The sequence below is a fragment of the Xenopus tropicalis genome, chromosome 9 (genome assembly GCF_000004195.4).
Source record: "Xenopus tropicalis strain Nigerian chromosome 9, UCB_Xtro_10.0, whole genome shotgun sequence".
Taxonomy (NCBI): domain Eukaryota; kingdom Metazoa; phylum Chordata; class Amphibia; order Anura; family Pipidae; genus Xenopus; species Xenopus tropicalis.
Window position 1 is genome coordinate 28,995,062 of NC_030685.2, and position 14,163 is coordinate 29,009,224.

At 40.8% G+C, this 14,163-nt stretch overlaps 1 protein-coding gene across 3 annotated transcripts; it reads left to right on the forward strand.

The window, feature by feature from the left end:
• The first annotated feature begins 391 nt into the window (after positions 1-391).
• On the forward strand, positions 392-6,958 carry nsmce1 (NSE1 homolog, SMC5-SMC6 complex component). 3 transcript variants are annotated; one of them, XM_012970253.3, is made up of 8 exons: positions 392-499; positions 2,352-2,484; positions 2,742-2,863; positions 3,470-3,547; positions 4,197-4,343; positions 4,932-5,048; positions 5,480-5,600; positions 6,319-6,485. In XM_012970253.3, exons 2-8 carry the CDS (start codon positions 2,367-2,369, stop codon positions 6,426-6,428), a joined length of 813 nt encoding a protein of 270 aa, XP_012825707.1. In that variant the 5' UTR covers positions 392-499; positions 2,352-2,366; the 3' UTR covers positions 6,429-6,485.
• The last annotated feature ends 7,205 nt before the right edge of the window (positions 6,959-14,163 follow it).

Genomic DNA, 14,163 nt, shown 5'->3' on the forward strand with positions numbered 1-14,163 from the left:
CTACAACTCTCAGAAGCCCCAAGATATTCTGAAAGTTATAGCTTTATGAGCAACTGCAGAACTGCCCCCACATCACAGTAGAAAGTACAGTGGTGTACAATCACATACCCTATAGAGCAGGGAGCTGGGTGTATGGCAGACAGGTTGAGCCTGAAAAGGGCAAAAAGGAATACAAAAAAGAGCCTCTGTCTATACTGTCCAATTGCATGCTGGGTATTGTAGTTTTATATTATTCTAAGCTGTAGGGTAATTGTTACAATTGTTACAATTGATGCAAACTACATTACCCAGCATGCAGTGGGGGGGGGGGGGTGGAGCGAGCAGAGCAGGAACAGACTGCCTGTGACGTCGGAAAGCCCCGCCCACTATACATATTCACTGCCCTGTAAGCAGCTGCTGTGAGTGACTCCTTAATCTCGCGAGGTTTTGCGTGAGGCGCTGAAGTCTTTCGATACTTTTGATTGGGTTTCAGAGACTGCGGGTTTTGAAGTGATAGTCGGTACGCGGGATAGGGAGGTACAGTGCCGGGATAGTGAGCTTTGCTTACTGTGCGTTCTTAGCTGGAGTCTAAGATGTTTTAAGTGATTTGTACTATTATTATGCTTTTTCCAATCGGGAGCATGTTGGCTCTTCAGTGGCACATACACTGGTGTTAGAGGCACCAATAACAGCGCTCCTTATGGAGCTGTCACTACTGGTGTGTGGGGGCTTCTCATTGCTCGCCTTCCCCTCCCTGCAACCAGCTAACATGTAGCTTTCTCCCAGTTACAGTACTGACCCTTGTGTTCTTATGCTCCCAGTTACAGCACTGGCCCTTGTGTTCTTATGATCCCAGTTACAGCACTGGCCCTTGTGTTCTTATGATCCCAGTTACAGCACTGGCCCTTGTGTTCTTATGATCCCAGTTACAGCACTGGCCCTTGTGTTCTTATGCTCCCAGTTACAGCACTGGCCCTTGTGTTCTTATGATCCCAGTTACAGCACTGGCCCTTGTGTTCTTATGCTCCCAGTTACAGCACTGGCCCTTGTGTTCTTATGATCCCAGTTACAGCACTGGCCCTTGTGTTCTTATGATCCCAGTCACAGCACTGGCCCTTGTGTTCTTATGCTCCCAGTTACAGCACTGGCCCTTGTGTTCTTATGCTCCCAGTTACAGCACTGGCCCTTGTGTTCTTATGATCCCAGTTACAGCACTGGCCCTTGTGTTCTTATGATCCCAGTTACAGCACTGGCCCTTGTGTTCTTATGCTCCCAGTCACAGCACTGGCCCTTGTGTTCTTATGATCCCAGTTACAGCACTGGCCCTTGTGTTCTTATGATCCCAGTTACAGCACTGGCCCTTGTGTTCTTATGATCCCAGTTACAGCACTGGCCCTTGTGTTCTTATGATCCCAGTCACAGCACTGGCCCTTGTGTTGTTATGCTCCCAGTCACAGCACTGGCCCTTGTGTTGTTATGCTCCCAGTCACAGCACTGGCCCTTGTGTTCTTATGATCCCAGTTACAGCACTGGCCCTTGTGTTCTTATGATCCCAGTCACAGCACTGGCCCTTGTGTTCTTATGATCCCAGTCACAGCACTGGCCCTAAAGTGCTCTTTTTTTTTTCCCCTGCAAGACACTTTCTAATACAGGTATAGGACCTGTTATCCAGAATGCTCAGGACCCGGGGCTTTCCGGATAAGGGATCTTTCCCCAATTTGGATCTCCGTGCCTTATGTCTACAAAAAAATCATTTAAACATCATTAAACCCAATAGGATTGTTTGCCTCCAATAAGGCTTAATTACAGGTATAGGACCCATTATCCAGAATGCTCGGGACCAAGGGTATTCCTGATAAGGGATCTTTCCGTAATTTGGATCTCCATACCTTAAGTCTACTAAAAAATCAATAAAACATCAATTAAACCCCGTAGGATTGTATTGCATCCAATAAGGATTATTTCTATCTTAGTTGGGATCAAAAGGAAATCAGTTTTAAAATTCTATATTATTTGATTAAAATGGAGTCTATGAGAGATGGGCTTTTCGTAATTCGGAGCTTTTTGGATAACGGGTTTCTGGATAAGGGATCCCATACCTGTATATAAAGTCGAGGAGCAGTGCCAGCATGAAAGTTACTGGGGGTGGAGAGAATAAGGGCTGTGATTAGTTATTTGGTAGCCAAGCACATGAGTTTTTATGCCTCCAAGTAAGAAATTGAAAAATAAGCACCTGCTTTGAGGCCACTGGGGCAACATCCAAGGAGTAGCAATAGGGAGCATATGGTGCCTCACCCTCCTGATATCCCTCCTGTAAATAAATGAATGAAACATCCATGATAAAAATGACATCAAAGCTTTCCTTTATTCAGATATTTCTGGGAAGAATGGCTGAACAGATAAATGAGAGCCACCAGCGGTTCCTTCAGGTGCTCATGTCCCATGGCATTATGGAAAGCTCACTTGTAAGGGCACTGCACAGACATTGTTGCGAGGTCCATAAAGGTTAGTGCATCTATCTGAAATGAAGACACCTTACAATTAAATTAAGCTCTAAAGGAGAATGGCACACTGTTTGTTGCCGCCCTCCAGAGTGAAACTCGCCCATTGTCCTAGCAGTCACCCATTATAGTTTTCAGACTGCACAAGTAGAAAAGTTTTTCCGCCCCAAAATCATCCCTTAACCCAGGCCCCCTGGTGGGCAGCTCAGTTGTTTGTCAACTTATGTTTAAAATCTTTTTTTTTTTTAATCTATATTTCAGTTAACTACATGCATGACAATTTAGATGACTTTGTTGGTGTCTTAAATAAACATCTTCAGCCTCTGTTTATGAAGATAGAAAAAGGAGTAGGTGAAGAGGATGGACTTACATACTACGCATTGGTACGTGCACATACAATTTCAAAGGCATGAATTTCTTGTTCCATTGCTATTTATACACTTTATCCTTTCATGCTACTTGGTGGTTATTTGCACTGAAAATGCTATATAATTTTATGATCAGATATGAACAGGAGCACATTTTGTAATTGCAAAATGTATAGAAACGCAGTAGTTTCACTATAAACAGCAAAAACCTTAGATATTAAATGGGCTTATACCCACTCATATAACTTAATGTAAAATAGCTTAGATTGTAGTTAGGTTTTTTTTCCTTTAGATATCATGCATGTTTCTAATACTATGAATAGCAACCTCTGCTGTTCTGACCGAGCAGGGGCCAAGCAAACCAGGAGAAGCTTAATTTACTGATTGATAAAGTTGATACTTCCTTGATTAGTTCTGTAGCTCAATTTCTCCAGAATGATAGAAATGAGCATAAGAGTGTCGGGAGAATCTTCCAGCTGTTCTGTCTCACCTGTCCAGTAATATAAACTGCAGATGAGCTAAGAAGAGCGATCTGAGGAAATGTCCCTTAAAACAAATCACAGTAAGTAAGTAAATAAAGAATGTGTTCTGACATTTAATGAATGACATTTTTATTTCCAGGTGAACCGTGTAGAAAATGATATTACAAAAATGGCTTCAGATTATGCTGAAAATGAGTTGGAGCTGTTCAGAAAAACAGTGAGTAATGCTCTTGGTTTCTTGGATTTCAGTTGACTTTTTTGTCATGAGTAATGTATTTAGTTTTTTTATCTGGTATAGCTACTGTGTATTGTGGCTGGTTTATAAATAAGAATATTTATGGCAATGGCGCACAAGGCGATAATGTAGTATTTTGCCTCCCCCATTTTTTTTTTTTTTACTTACCAAAAATGCTGCATCATCCTCTATTGCTCTATTTGACAATTTTTTTAAAAGGGCAAGGAGGCAATTCTTGATGCTGAAAATAGACACACACGTATTCAGGCTGACAAGTGCACAAACTGTTGTTTTTAAGAGCTTGTAGTAACAATTTTTTGGCCATGATTTGGAGCATTTTGATGCCCGTTTTTAGCATTGAAAAATGTATAAGATTATAAAATACACTAATTTCTTAGAGAACAGTGGAACTGCCCTGGAATCCAAGGTTACTTACTGTATTTAATACCCACGTGAATATAATTTCCTTGTCCTTTAATAATTCTCATTGATGTGATATAATGATAGATAAACAGTGCAGGATTTTGCCAGCTGGCATTCTTCAAAACCTTGTAGGCTTTTTCCCCTGGCACTTTAATTTTGTGTGTGATAACTTTGAATAATAATTAATGCAGATTCATCACTTATGTAGATGGAGTTAATTATTATATCTGAAAATGGATTTGCACCTTCCATAAGTATTCTCAACCTTGCTGATGAGCTGCAAAGCAAGAAGATGAAGAAGAAAGAAGTTGAACAACTGCTGCAGAGTTTTGTGCAGGACAAGTGGCTGATTGGGGTAACTTTTATTTTTCACCTGATTTGTTACTCGCAAACCTCTTATGTTTCTACTGTTGTTTGAAAGAAAAAGTTGAAGCAACCTTGCATTATTCCAGTGTATGGAATCCTCTGTCTTCAGCACAGATTTATGGTACAGCTTTTTTAGCCTTTAGGTAGTAGCGAGTCAGACGGACCTGCCTACCAAAAACAATTTTTGGCTCCCCACCACCAGGGATTACCTGTGTCCTTAACCACATCCGACAACCTATGTATGCACTCACTCACTAGTGGCAGAATGCAAGTAAGTGTGCAACATGGAATCATACAGCAGAACTTGTAATAGGGCCCTTCACTCCCCAGGCCCCCCTGTGGTTGCACGGACTGCTGTATGGTAGTTAGGGTGCAGACCTCTAGTAACATCTGCTAATGATGGTCCTCCCATCTTTTACTTCCTAACCCATCCTAAACCTAAACCCATGCTGTCCCAAGGTCCTGACATAAGAACCTTCCTGACCTGCTGTCTCTTTAATTTTTGGCCAATCCATAACTTTGTTAATTATGCATATATAAATGCTATATCTAAATTTAGTTCTTTTCTTGTCTCTAGAGAAATGGAGAATATACCCTTCACACTCGCTGCATTATGGAGTTGGAACACTACATACTGAACACATACCAAGACGTTGCCAAAATTTGCAATGTCTGTCACAAAATAGCTATTCAGGTAACAGTAAACATTTGTGAAAAGTGATGAATTTGTACATTTAAGTGACAGAAAGGTCTTCTATTTTGTTTAAATTTGTATCAGCAACTGTCTAAATTATCTACTTCCTTAGTGTATTTATTAATATATACCTGTGCTGAAAACCCAGACAAACAACAGAGTTGGTGACCACCGTTTCTGAATTGACCTCCTGTCCTCTACACTTGAGGCTGATAATGTTGCTTCCCTCAAGTGTGCATACTCCTAGTTGGCAATAGCTGGCAGAGAGCAGAGGACAGGACAAAAAGTCAAGCGGTTAGACGTGGTTGTTTCTACCCCCACTGATGCTGTTAAGGGAGCATCTCAGCCAGTAAGTAAGTGGGCATCTTTCATATATGGGCAAATAGATTATTATTTTTTATGCCTGTATATATTTTCATTTTTCTTTCTAGTGCCAGTTATGTGAGAATTGTGGAATCCCATTGCATTTGCAGTGTGCTGGAATATACTTCCGTGGAATAGCCAACCCGCTCTGCCCAAATTGCAAAGAGTCATGGCCTCATGAGATTCCAGGTATGGTGGTGATGTTTTGTGTGCAAATAATTTCTGGCCTGCCACATTTGCCCAAAAAAGTAGGAGATTAACTGAAAAACATCCACAGAGATTGTGGTGGGGAAATAAATAATGGGATGATTGAAATAATGTAATTGTACAATAATGTAATTGTTTGTAAGGGTCAGAATGTGATGAAGTGGTAGAGCAGTGGAAGTGGAAATTCTGAGAAATAGAATGGAAATTATTAAATTAGTGGGTTATAGGCTAGGTTGGGCAGGGGCTTGCTAGATGTTGGCTGGATTAGACATCTGACTGTGGGTGAAGTTTTTATTGATGTTGTTAATGGTGTTCTGTTTTTTTATGCATGCTAGCATCTGTTATGGCTTTAATACAAGAGAATGTTTAGGGCTTACCTTCTATATTTACACTGAAACACTTGAGGCTTTCCATATTGCAAGTAGAAACATTTTGGACAGTATCAAATGATTAATTTTTAAACGGTGTTCAACCCCATACTGTAGGCTTTAAGTGGGCTTGTGCATTAAGAAACCAGCAGCCATGGAAAGTATATTGGGGCATTTATTCAGCACAACTGTGCATTTAAATACTTCAACTAACATTCAAGTACATTCTGAGCTTTACTTGCTCTTTAAGCTGAGAAAATGCCTTTTTATGAGACCTTTATTTGCATAGATTTATCCTTACAACATAAATAGGAAATTCACTTCATCTACAGATTTAAGCCAAGTCAGCTCACAAGGACCGTCCCATTCCCAGGCAGCGCCAGTCAGAGGTCGGAACCAGAGAAGCAGGAACATTTCCACAGTCGCAAGAACAAGTCGATAGGAACTTCATAGTCAATCGCACTGTATTTGTATGTTTTGTAATAAAAGTTTGACCAGACAAGAAAATATTCTCTACAAAGAGCACTAGAGCGGGAAAACCAAAGCAAAATGTGAAACCACATTTTATTCCAGTGTATACTGTATATATGTATATATGGTTTTGTTATTTGTCATGTTGCTGGCCCTCTGCTGTGCATTTAGTTGCCACATGAAAGGGTCATTTATGTTGCATATGTGACAAAGTAAAAGAAACAGATTAAACTGTACTATGTGTATACCTGTTTATCACATGGTCAAAGTTTTGACAATGGTGCAGAAAACTCTCTTCTCTGACTTTAATCAACTTATTCATGGATCTGGCTATGGCAAACACTGACAGGGAATGCCAATGTAAGTTTTCCTGAGCAATCCCTGCCTGAGTTAGCCATGAACATGAATGGAAAGTGGATTCTACTTGGATCAACTGTAAGTTTTCATTGCTATAAGTATATTCAGTTCTTTATTAAATGCTTTGTTCAGAGTTGAATTAAATTAAATTTTTAAATTAATTGGTTAATTTTTTTATTTTTTTAAACTACCCCATATTGAAAAGGCTGCCTATAATATATCAGTTATGGGAGAGCTTATAAAATACAGTACAGGTATAGGATTGGTTATGCAGAAATCCAATTATCCAGAAATCCCTGAATTATGGGAATGCAATCCTTTTTTTTTTTAATGATTACCTTTTTCTCTGTATTAATAAAACATTAGCTTGTACTTGATCCTAAGATAATGAATCCTTATAGAGGGGAAACAATCAACTGGGTTTATTTAATGTTTAAATACATTTTTAGCAGACCAAATGTCTGTAACGATCCCTTATCCAGAAAACAGGTCCCATACCTGTACTGCCATTTCCTACAGAACCCCATTTGAACAAACAGTTCTTATATTTCAACTGATTTACTTTTAGAGGCAAAACTATCCTGTTATATTTTTTTAATGTTATTAGCCCAAAGGCACATTGCTGGGCATTATAGAAATAGCCCTTTTATCCTACTACAGACTGCAAAATTAAAATTGTCCTAACCCTAAAGGTACTCGTACTTCTTAAATGCTAGATGGTTTAGGTTCTTGCTTCACCGATACAGAAATACACTAAGCTGCCACTAGAGGGCATTTAGTATTTTCTTCTTACTCTGCAATCCTCTGAAAAAACCCCATGCAATTTATTACAAAGTTTAGGCACCACCATTTATTTGTGAAAAAGAGCTAAGCATCTTCTACAATTATAGTGAACTTTTATAATAGGAATATTATTGCTTGGGTGTCTGCTTGACTCCAATTCCAAAATCAACAACTGGTTTTCCAACTGTCCGCTTCATTCCAGATGCACACCACAGCAGCAAAATAACATTGGTGTTCACTAAAAATATCAGAAGTAACATCCCCAAACTGAACGATACAAAAGAATAATCCAGCTACTGCTGGAATCTCTGCAAATGCAAAGGAAACACAATGATTATGCCTAATAACCTCCCCTTGCTCTATATAGGTATGTTCAGAATTATTTTGGCAGTGGCTTTAAGGACAAGTGTTGATGCTTATTTCCTGCTGAGCTGTAGAAGAGTAGTTATACTTCACATTATAAGCCAAAGGGAGGGACATATCTAGAAGCCTATCTGCTATTACATAAAATGATTAGTTAAAGGGGAAGCATACATCTACATGTTTGTTTAATTTGAAGTACCTAGGTTATATGCACCTTGCCTATTTATTTTTATATAAACATTTATCAAATTGGAATTCACTAGTAGAGAAGTGAAAAAGTTTTAGAAAAGTTGTGCTTTTGAACTCAAAAGCTGGGTGATCCCCCTAAATTATTAATAAGTGCAAATGCAAAGTTGAAAGCACTTACAGCCAGAGTATGTCCAAAAAAAGTCAAATTGTTTCGGATCATTCCACACTCATATCTATGCTTTTCGATCCATCAAGGATCGTCGTCAGAATGGTCACAGGAAGTATAATATAAATATATATAAATAAAGTATATAATAGCACAAGCACATGGATATTGCTGGTGATTTGCTTTGCTGCAGGTGGTGAAACACTTGGGTGTGTGCAAGTGGACTCGTGGGGCAGTTGGTGTGTTTGTACAGATGTCAAAAAATATAATTTTTGCACCTGTGAAAATTAAAGAAAAATTGACAATTCCTTTAAAGGACAAGGAAAGTGCTGTTCGCTGAGGGTGGCAATTTGTTAGGGACCCCTTCCATAGTGAATATAGTCACAAACCATGTCCTCTGAAAAAAGCACTGGCCATTGGTATTTTCCCTCAGTTTTCCCACATTTCCAAAGGACCCTTGGGACTGTAGGTTGCAGTATAGAGTCTTTGCAAAGTTGCACATGTTCAGAATAGTAATATTTGAAATTTGACTATACTGTGCATGTCAATAGTGCCAGACCCCCAGTTCTGTAATAATTCTTCCTCCACATTTAAAAGCTTCAATCATATCTGATCATAGGATTAAAAAAAAAAAAAAAATCTTGTTACTTCTTGCTGTAACTAGTAGAGATTGATAAAATACAGAATACAATACAGAAATATACCAAGCTGCCACTAGAGGTCATTACGTTTTTTTATTTGTACTCCCACAAGAGCAGAGAATCTTCTGATGATCGCCATCTACAGAAAATCTTATACAGGTATGGGACCTGTTATCCAGAATGCTCAGGACCTGGAGTTTTCCAGATAAGGGAGCTTTCTGTAATTTGGATCTCAGTTCTATAAGTCTACTAAAAATCATTTTAACATTAACTAAACCCTATATTGTTGTTTTGCCTCCAATAAGGATTAATTGTATCTTAGTTGGAAAGAAATAATTAAAAAATGTAATTATTTGATTATAATGGAGTTTATGCGAGATGGCCTTCCCATAATTCGGAGGTTTTCAGTTAATGGGTTTCTGGATAATGGATCCTGTACCTGTACAATTTATCACACAGTTTAGGCACTGCCATATGTTTGTGAAATAGACTGAAGCATCCTCTAAAATCAGAGTGCATGTTTATAGTAGCGAAAGTTTGTCTTTAAAATGGGAGTATTCATCCTAATGTATCTGTTTGGTTTCATTCCCCCATCATCTACGCATTGTTTCCAGTCCATTAGATTTGCTCCAGTCGCACACCAAAGCAGCGACATAACATTGGAAATCAGCAAAAAACAGTCAGAAATAACATATTCCCACACTGACGGTTACAAATGAGGGGGAAACAGAATGATTAGATAGTAACTTTCCCTTGAGCTCTATAGTATGTGTATGTATGTATATCTTTATTTATAAAGCGTTACATATGTACACAGCGCTGTACAGTAGAATACATTAATACAAACAGGGTTTTTAAGATAATAGATAAATACAAAGTATAACAATAAATACAAGTGTAACCCTATCCTCACCGCTTCTGGCACTTTTGACAGTGTTACACTCCACTTGTGGTGCTTACCTGATGGCACGGGACAAACCTGAATCACTCTGCAGTGGTATTGGGAGAGACTGGGTACCTGGTACTTATTAGCGCGGTGCCTTCACCTAGTGTGATCTGGGAGTGCACCTACGGGGGGCCCCACTAGGAACAATATACTGTAAATCTTCAAGCGCGCCTTTATTACCGTCACTTTAATTATACTCACTCCAGGGATCTCTTTGGGCAATTCACACAGAACCTTTAGGCGAGTCCAACACCTACAGACATGCAGTGCGACTACTAGCCCCTTTAGGTACTCAGATGGGATCCCCCTGCAGGTGGTTGTTCCTCCAGCCAGGACTCCTCACAGGATCTCTGTCTCTCCAGGTACAGGATCTGCCTTCCCTGTACCAGCCTGTTCCAAAAGACAGCTTCTTCTTATGCTGCTCCTCTCTCTGAGCCCACTTGCAGCTTCCAGCACTACCTCCCTACACAAGATACAGTTGCAACAAGAAAGGAAATTTTGAGAACAAACTTCATGTTGGGTTGAAAAACGTGAAGTCACTGAATGAAATCTGATCTGCTGTTTTCTTCGCACACTTTTTCTAACCTTGGAGCACAGTTATATAGTAAACTACTGTGCAAAGTTTGGGGACCCTGGTTTTAATAGTGTCTGAATGGCAGCAATTTAAATTTCCCCACTGAAAGTCAACGAGTGACATCTGATTGGCGGTTGGTGGCTCCACCCCCTTTTTCTAACCTGGAACTGCAGTTACCCAGTGACTAACTCTGCCAAATTTAGGACCCGAGGATTAATAGTTACAGAACAGCAGCAGTTTAAATTTAAACCAATAAGTCAATAGGTAAATTGTGATTGGTGGGTATGCCCACTTTTTCTAACCTTGAGTCAGTCACCCAGTAACAAACAGTGGGCACCCTGGCATAAATAGTGTGAGAATGACAGCATTTTAAATTTAAACCAATAAAATTCAAAGGATGAAATCTGATTGGCTGTTAGTGGCCCAACCCACTTTTCCTATTTTTGAACTGCAGTCCCCCAGTTACCAACTTTGCAAAAAACACTTTGCATAAAAATTGTGAGACTGACAGCATTTTACACTTCACCATTGAAAGTAAATAGGTGAAATGTGATTGGCTGTTGGTGGCTCCGCCCAGTTGTTCTAACCCTGAATACATAGTCAGCCAATGACTGATGCAACGTTTGGGAACCCTGACATAAATAGTGTGAGAAAGGCAGCATTTTAAATTTAAATAAAAAAAAAATCAATACGTGAAGTCTGATTGGCTGTTGGTGGCTCCATCCACTTTTTAAAACCTAAAAATGCAGTCCCCTAGTGACCCTGGTGTTAATACTGTGAGAATGGCAGCAGGTTGAATTTCCCAACTGAAAATCAATAGTTAAAATCTGATTGGCTGTTGGTGGCTCCACCCACTTTTTCTAACTCTGAACCGCAGTTACGACAAACAGTGGTTAATTGCCCCCTGCTGCCCTGCTGGGGCAATTAACCGCCCACCCCCTAGAAAAGTCATAGCACCCCATTCCTGAATAAGCCACACGGTTTGACACCTCATTCATGGGTCTACGACAAACTAGTTATTTGCCTAAATCCCCATTATAAGTCAAGGGGGCAAATTTGGGGACCTCTCTTGCCCCGGGGGTAAAACTTATACCCTTGTGCGGGGTATTTTCTGACACAGGTTGCAAACCTCTTCAAATGTGGTAAATTTGACGTTTCTAAAACAATCCCTCTCTGTGCTACAATCCGTCAAAGTTGGCCTCAATGTTAAGTCAATAGGATTTTTGGCCCCTGCGGGGGCAATTAACCTCCCACCCCTTAGAAAAGTCATAGCACCCCATTCCTGAATAGGCCGTACGATTTGACACCTCACTCATGGGTCTACGACAAACGGTGCGGGACTAGTTACGTACCGAACATTTGTACGGAAGAAGAAGAAGAAAAACTAGAGAGGTACATTTCCTGAAGAAAATGTGAGTGGTGCTTGCCGTGGCAAAACTCGTGCCCCAATATTACAATGTTTCCTTCAGTTCTCTGTGACAATTGCCCCTGCTGGGGCATTTAACCGCCCACCCCTCAGAAAAGTCATAGCACCCCATTCCCGAATAAGCCGCATGGTTTGACACCTCATTCATGGGTCTACGACAAACGGTGGTTAATTGCCCCCTGCTGGGGCAATTAACTGCCCACCCCTCACAAAAGTCACAGCACCCCATTCCCGATTAAGCCACACAGTTTGACACCTCATTCATGGGTCTACGACAAATGGTGGTTAATTGCCCCCTGCTGGGGCAATTAACTGCCCACCCCTCACAAAAGTCACAGCACCCCATTCCCGATTAAGCCACACGGTTTGACACCTCATTCATGGGTCTACGACAAACGGTAGTTAATTGCCCCCTGCTGGGGCAATTAACCTCCAACCCCTTAGAAAAGGCATAGCACCCCATTCCTGAATAAGCCGCACAGTTTGACACCTCATTCATGGGTCTACGACAAACGGTGGTTAATTGCCCCCTGCTGGGGCAATTAACTGCCCACCCCTCACAAAAGTCACAGCACCCCATTCCCGATTAAGCCGCACGGTTTGACACCTCATTCATGGGTCTACGACAAACGGTGGTTAATTGCCCCCTGCTGGGGCAATTAACCTCCAACCCCTCAGAAAAGGCATAGCACCCCAATCCCGAATAAGCTGCATGGTTTGACACCTCATTCATGGGTCTACGACAAACGGTGGTTAATTGCCCCCTGCTGGGGCAATTAACTGCCCACCCCTCACAAAAGTCACAGCACCCCATTCCCGATTAAGCCGCACGGTTTGACACCTCATTCATGGGTCTACAACAAACGGTGGTTAATTGCCCCCTGCTGGGGCAATTAACTGCCCACCCCTCAGAAAAGGCATAGCACCCCATTCCCGAATAAGCCGCACGGTTTGACACCTCATTCATGGGTCTACGACGAACTAGTTATTTACCAAAATCCCCATTATAAGTCAATGGGGCAAATTTGGGGACCTCTCTTGCCCCGGGGGTAAAACTTATACCCTTGTGCGGGGTATCTTCTGACACAGGTTGCAAACCTCTTTAAATGTGGTAAATTTCACGTTTCTAAAAAATTCCCTCTCTGCGCTACAATCCGTCAAAGTTGGCCTCAATGCGGGCCCCCCAAAGTTGGCCCCCCTGCGGGGGGCAATTAACCACCCACTCCTCAGAAAAGTCATAGCATCCCATTCCCAAATAGGCCGCACGGTTTGACACCTCATTCATGGGTCTACGACAAACTAGTTATTTGCCAAAATCCCCATTATAAGTCAATGGGGCAAATTTGGGGACCTCTCTTGCCCCGGGGGTAAAACTTATACCCTTGTGCGGGGTATCACAGGTTGCAAACCTCTTCAAATGTGGTAAATTTGACGTTTCTAAAACAATCCCTCTCTGCGCTACAATCCGTCAAAGTTGTCCTCAATGTTAAGTCAATAGGATTTTTGGCCCCTGCGGGGGCAATTAACCTCCCACCCCTTAGAAAAGTCATAGCACCCCATTCCTGAATAGGCCGCACAATTTGACACCTCACTCATGGGTCTACGACAAACAGTGCGGGACTAGTTACGTACCGAACTTTTGTACGGAGGAAGAAGAAGAAGAAAAATAAGCCTGTGAGATAACAGTAGTGATATTTTGCTTCTCAAGCCCCACTAATAAGAAAAAGCGGAAGAATAAGCTGAAGTGAAAGAACAGTCTGTGGGTTTTTCAATCCAACATAATAAGTTAAGAGTCAAAGACACAAGAGGATGGAGGTCCCTGCCCCGTAGAGCTTACAATCTATATCCCCACACTGACAGTTACAAGTGAGGGGGAAACAGAATGATTAGATAGTAACTTTCCCTTGAGCTCTATAGTATGTGCAGAGTTATTTTGGCTGAGCTGTAGAAGAGTAGTTTTACTTAACATTACAAGCCAAAGGCAGCAACTTTATTCCTTCAAGAAACCACAATAATGATTACGGAAACACTTTACTTTTATTAATATCAGTAACTTATTAAGTGATAATTTTATTCAATTGGGTGACAGTGTAAGCCGTCAAAGATCAACGGCCATTTAAATCATTTCCCATAGCTCTCCTATTGTGTCAAAATGCCCTAACAAGTAAAAGAAAAGCACAAAATATTATAGAGGGTATATAGGCTCAGGCTTGTGGTTTTTCTGTTACTACAATGTTTTAGAAAATCTTTGGAATATTTTT

Bases quoted from the DNA above. Each gene is read 5' to 3' on its own strand.
- nsmce1 (XM_012970253.3), top strand. From the start codon at position 2,367: ATGGCTGAACAGATAAATGAGAGCCACCAGCGGTTCCTTCAGGTGCTC. The intron at 5,049-5,479 runs GTAACAGTAAAC...TTTTCTTTCTAG, and splicing joins GTCACAAAATAGCTATTCAG to TGCCAGTTATGTGAGAATTG. The intron at 5,601-6,318 runs GTATGGTGGTGA...CTTCATCTACAG, and splicing joins ATGGCCTCATGAGATTCCAG to ATTTAAGCCAAGTCAGCTCA.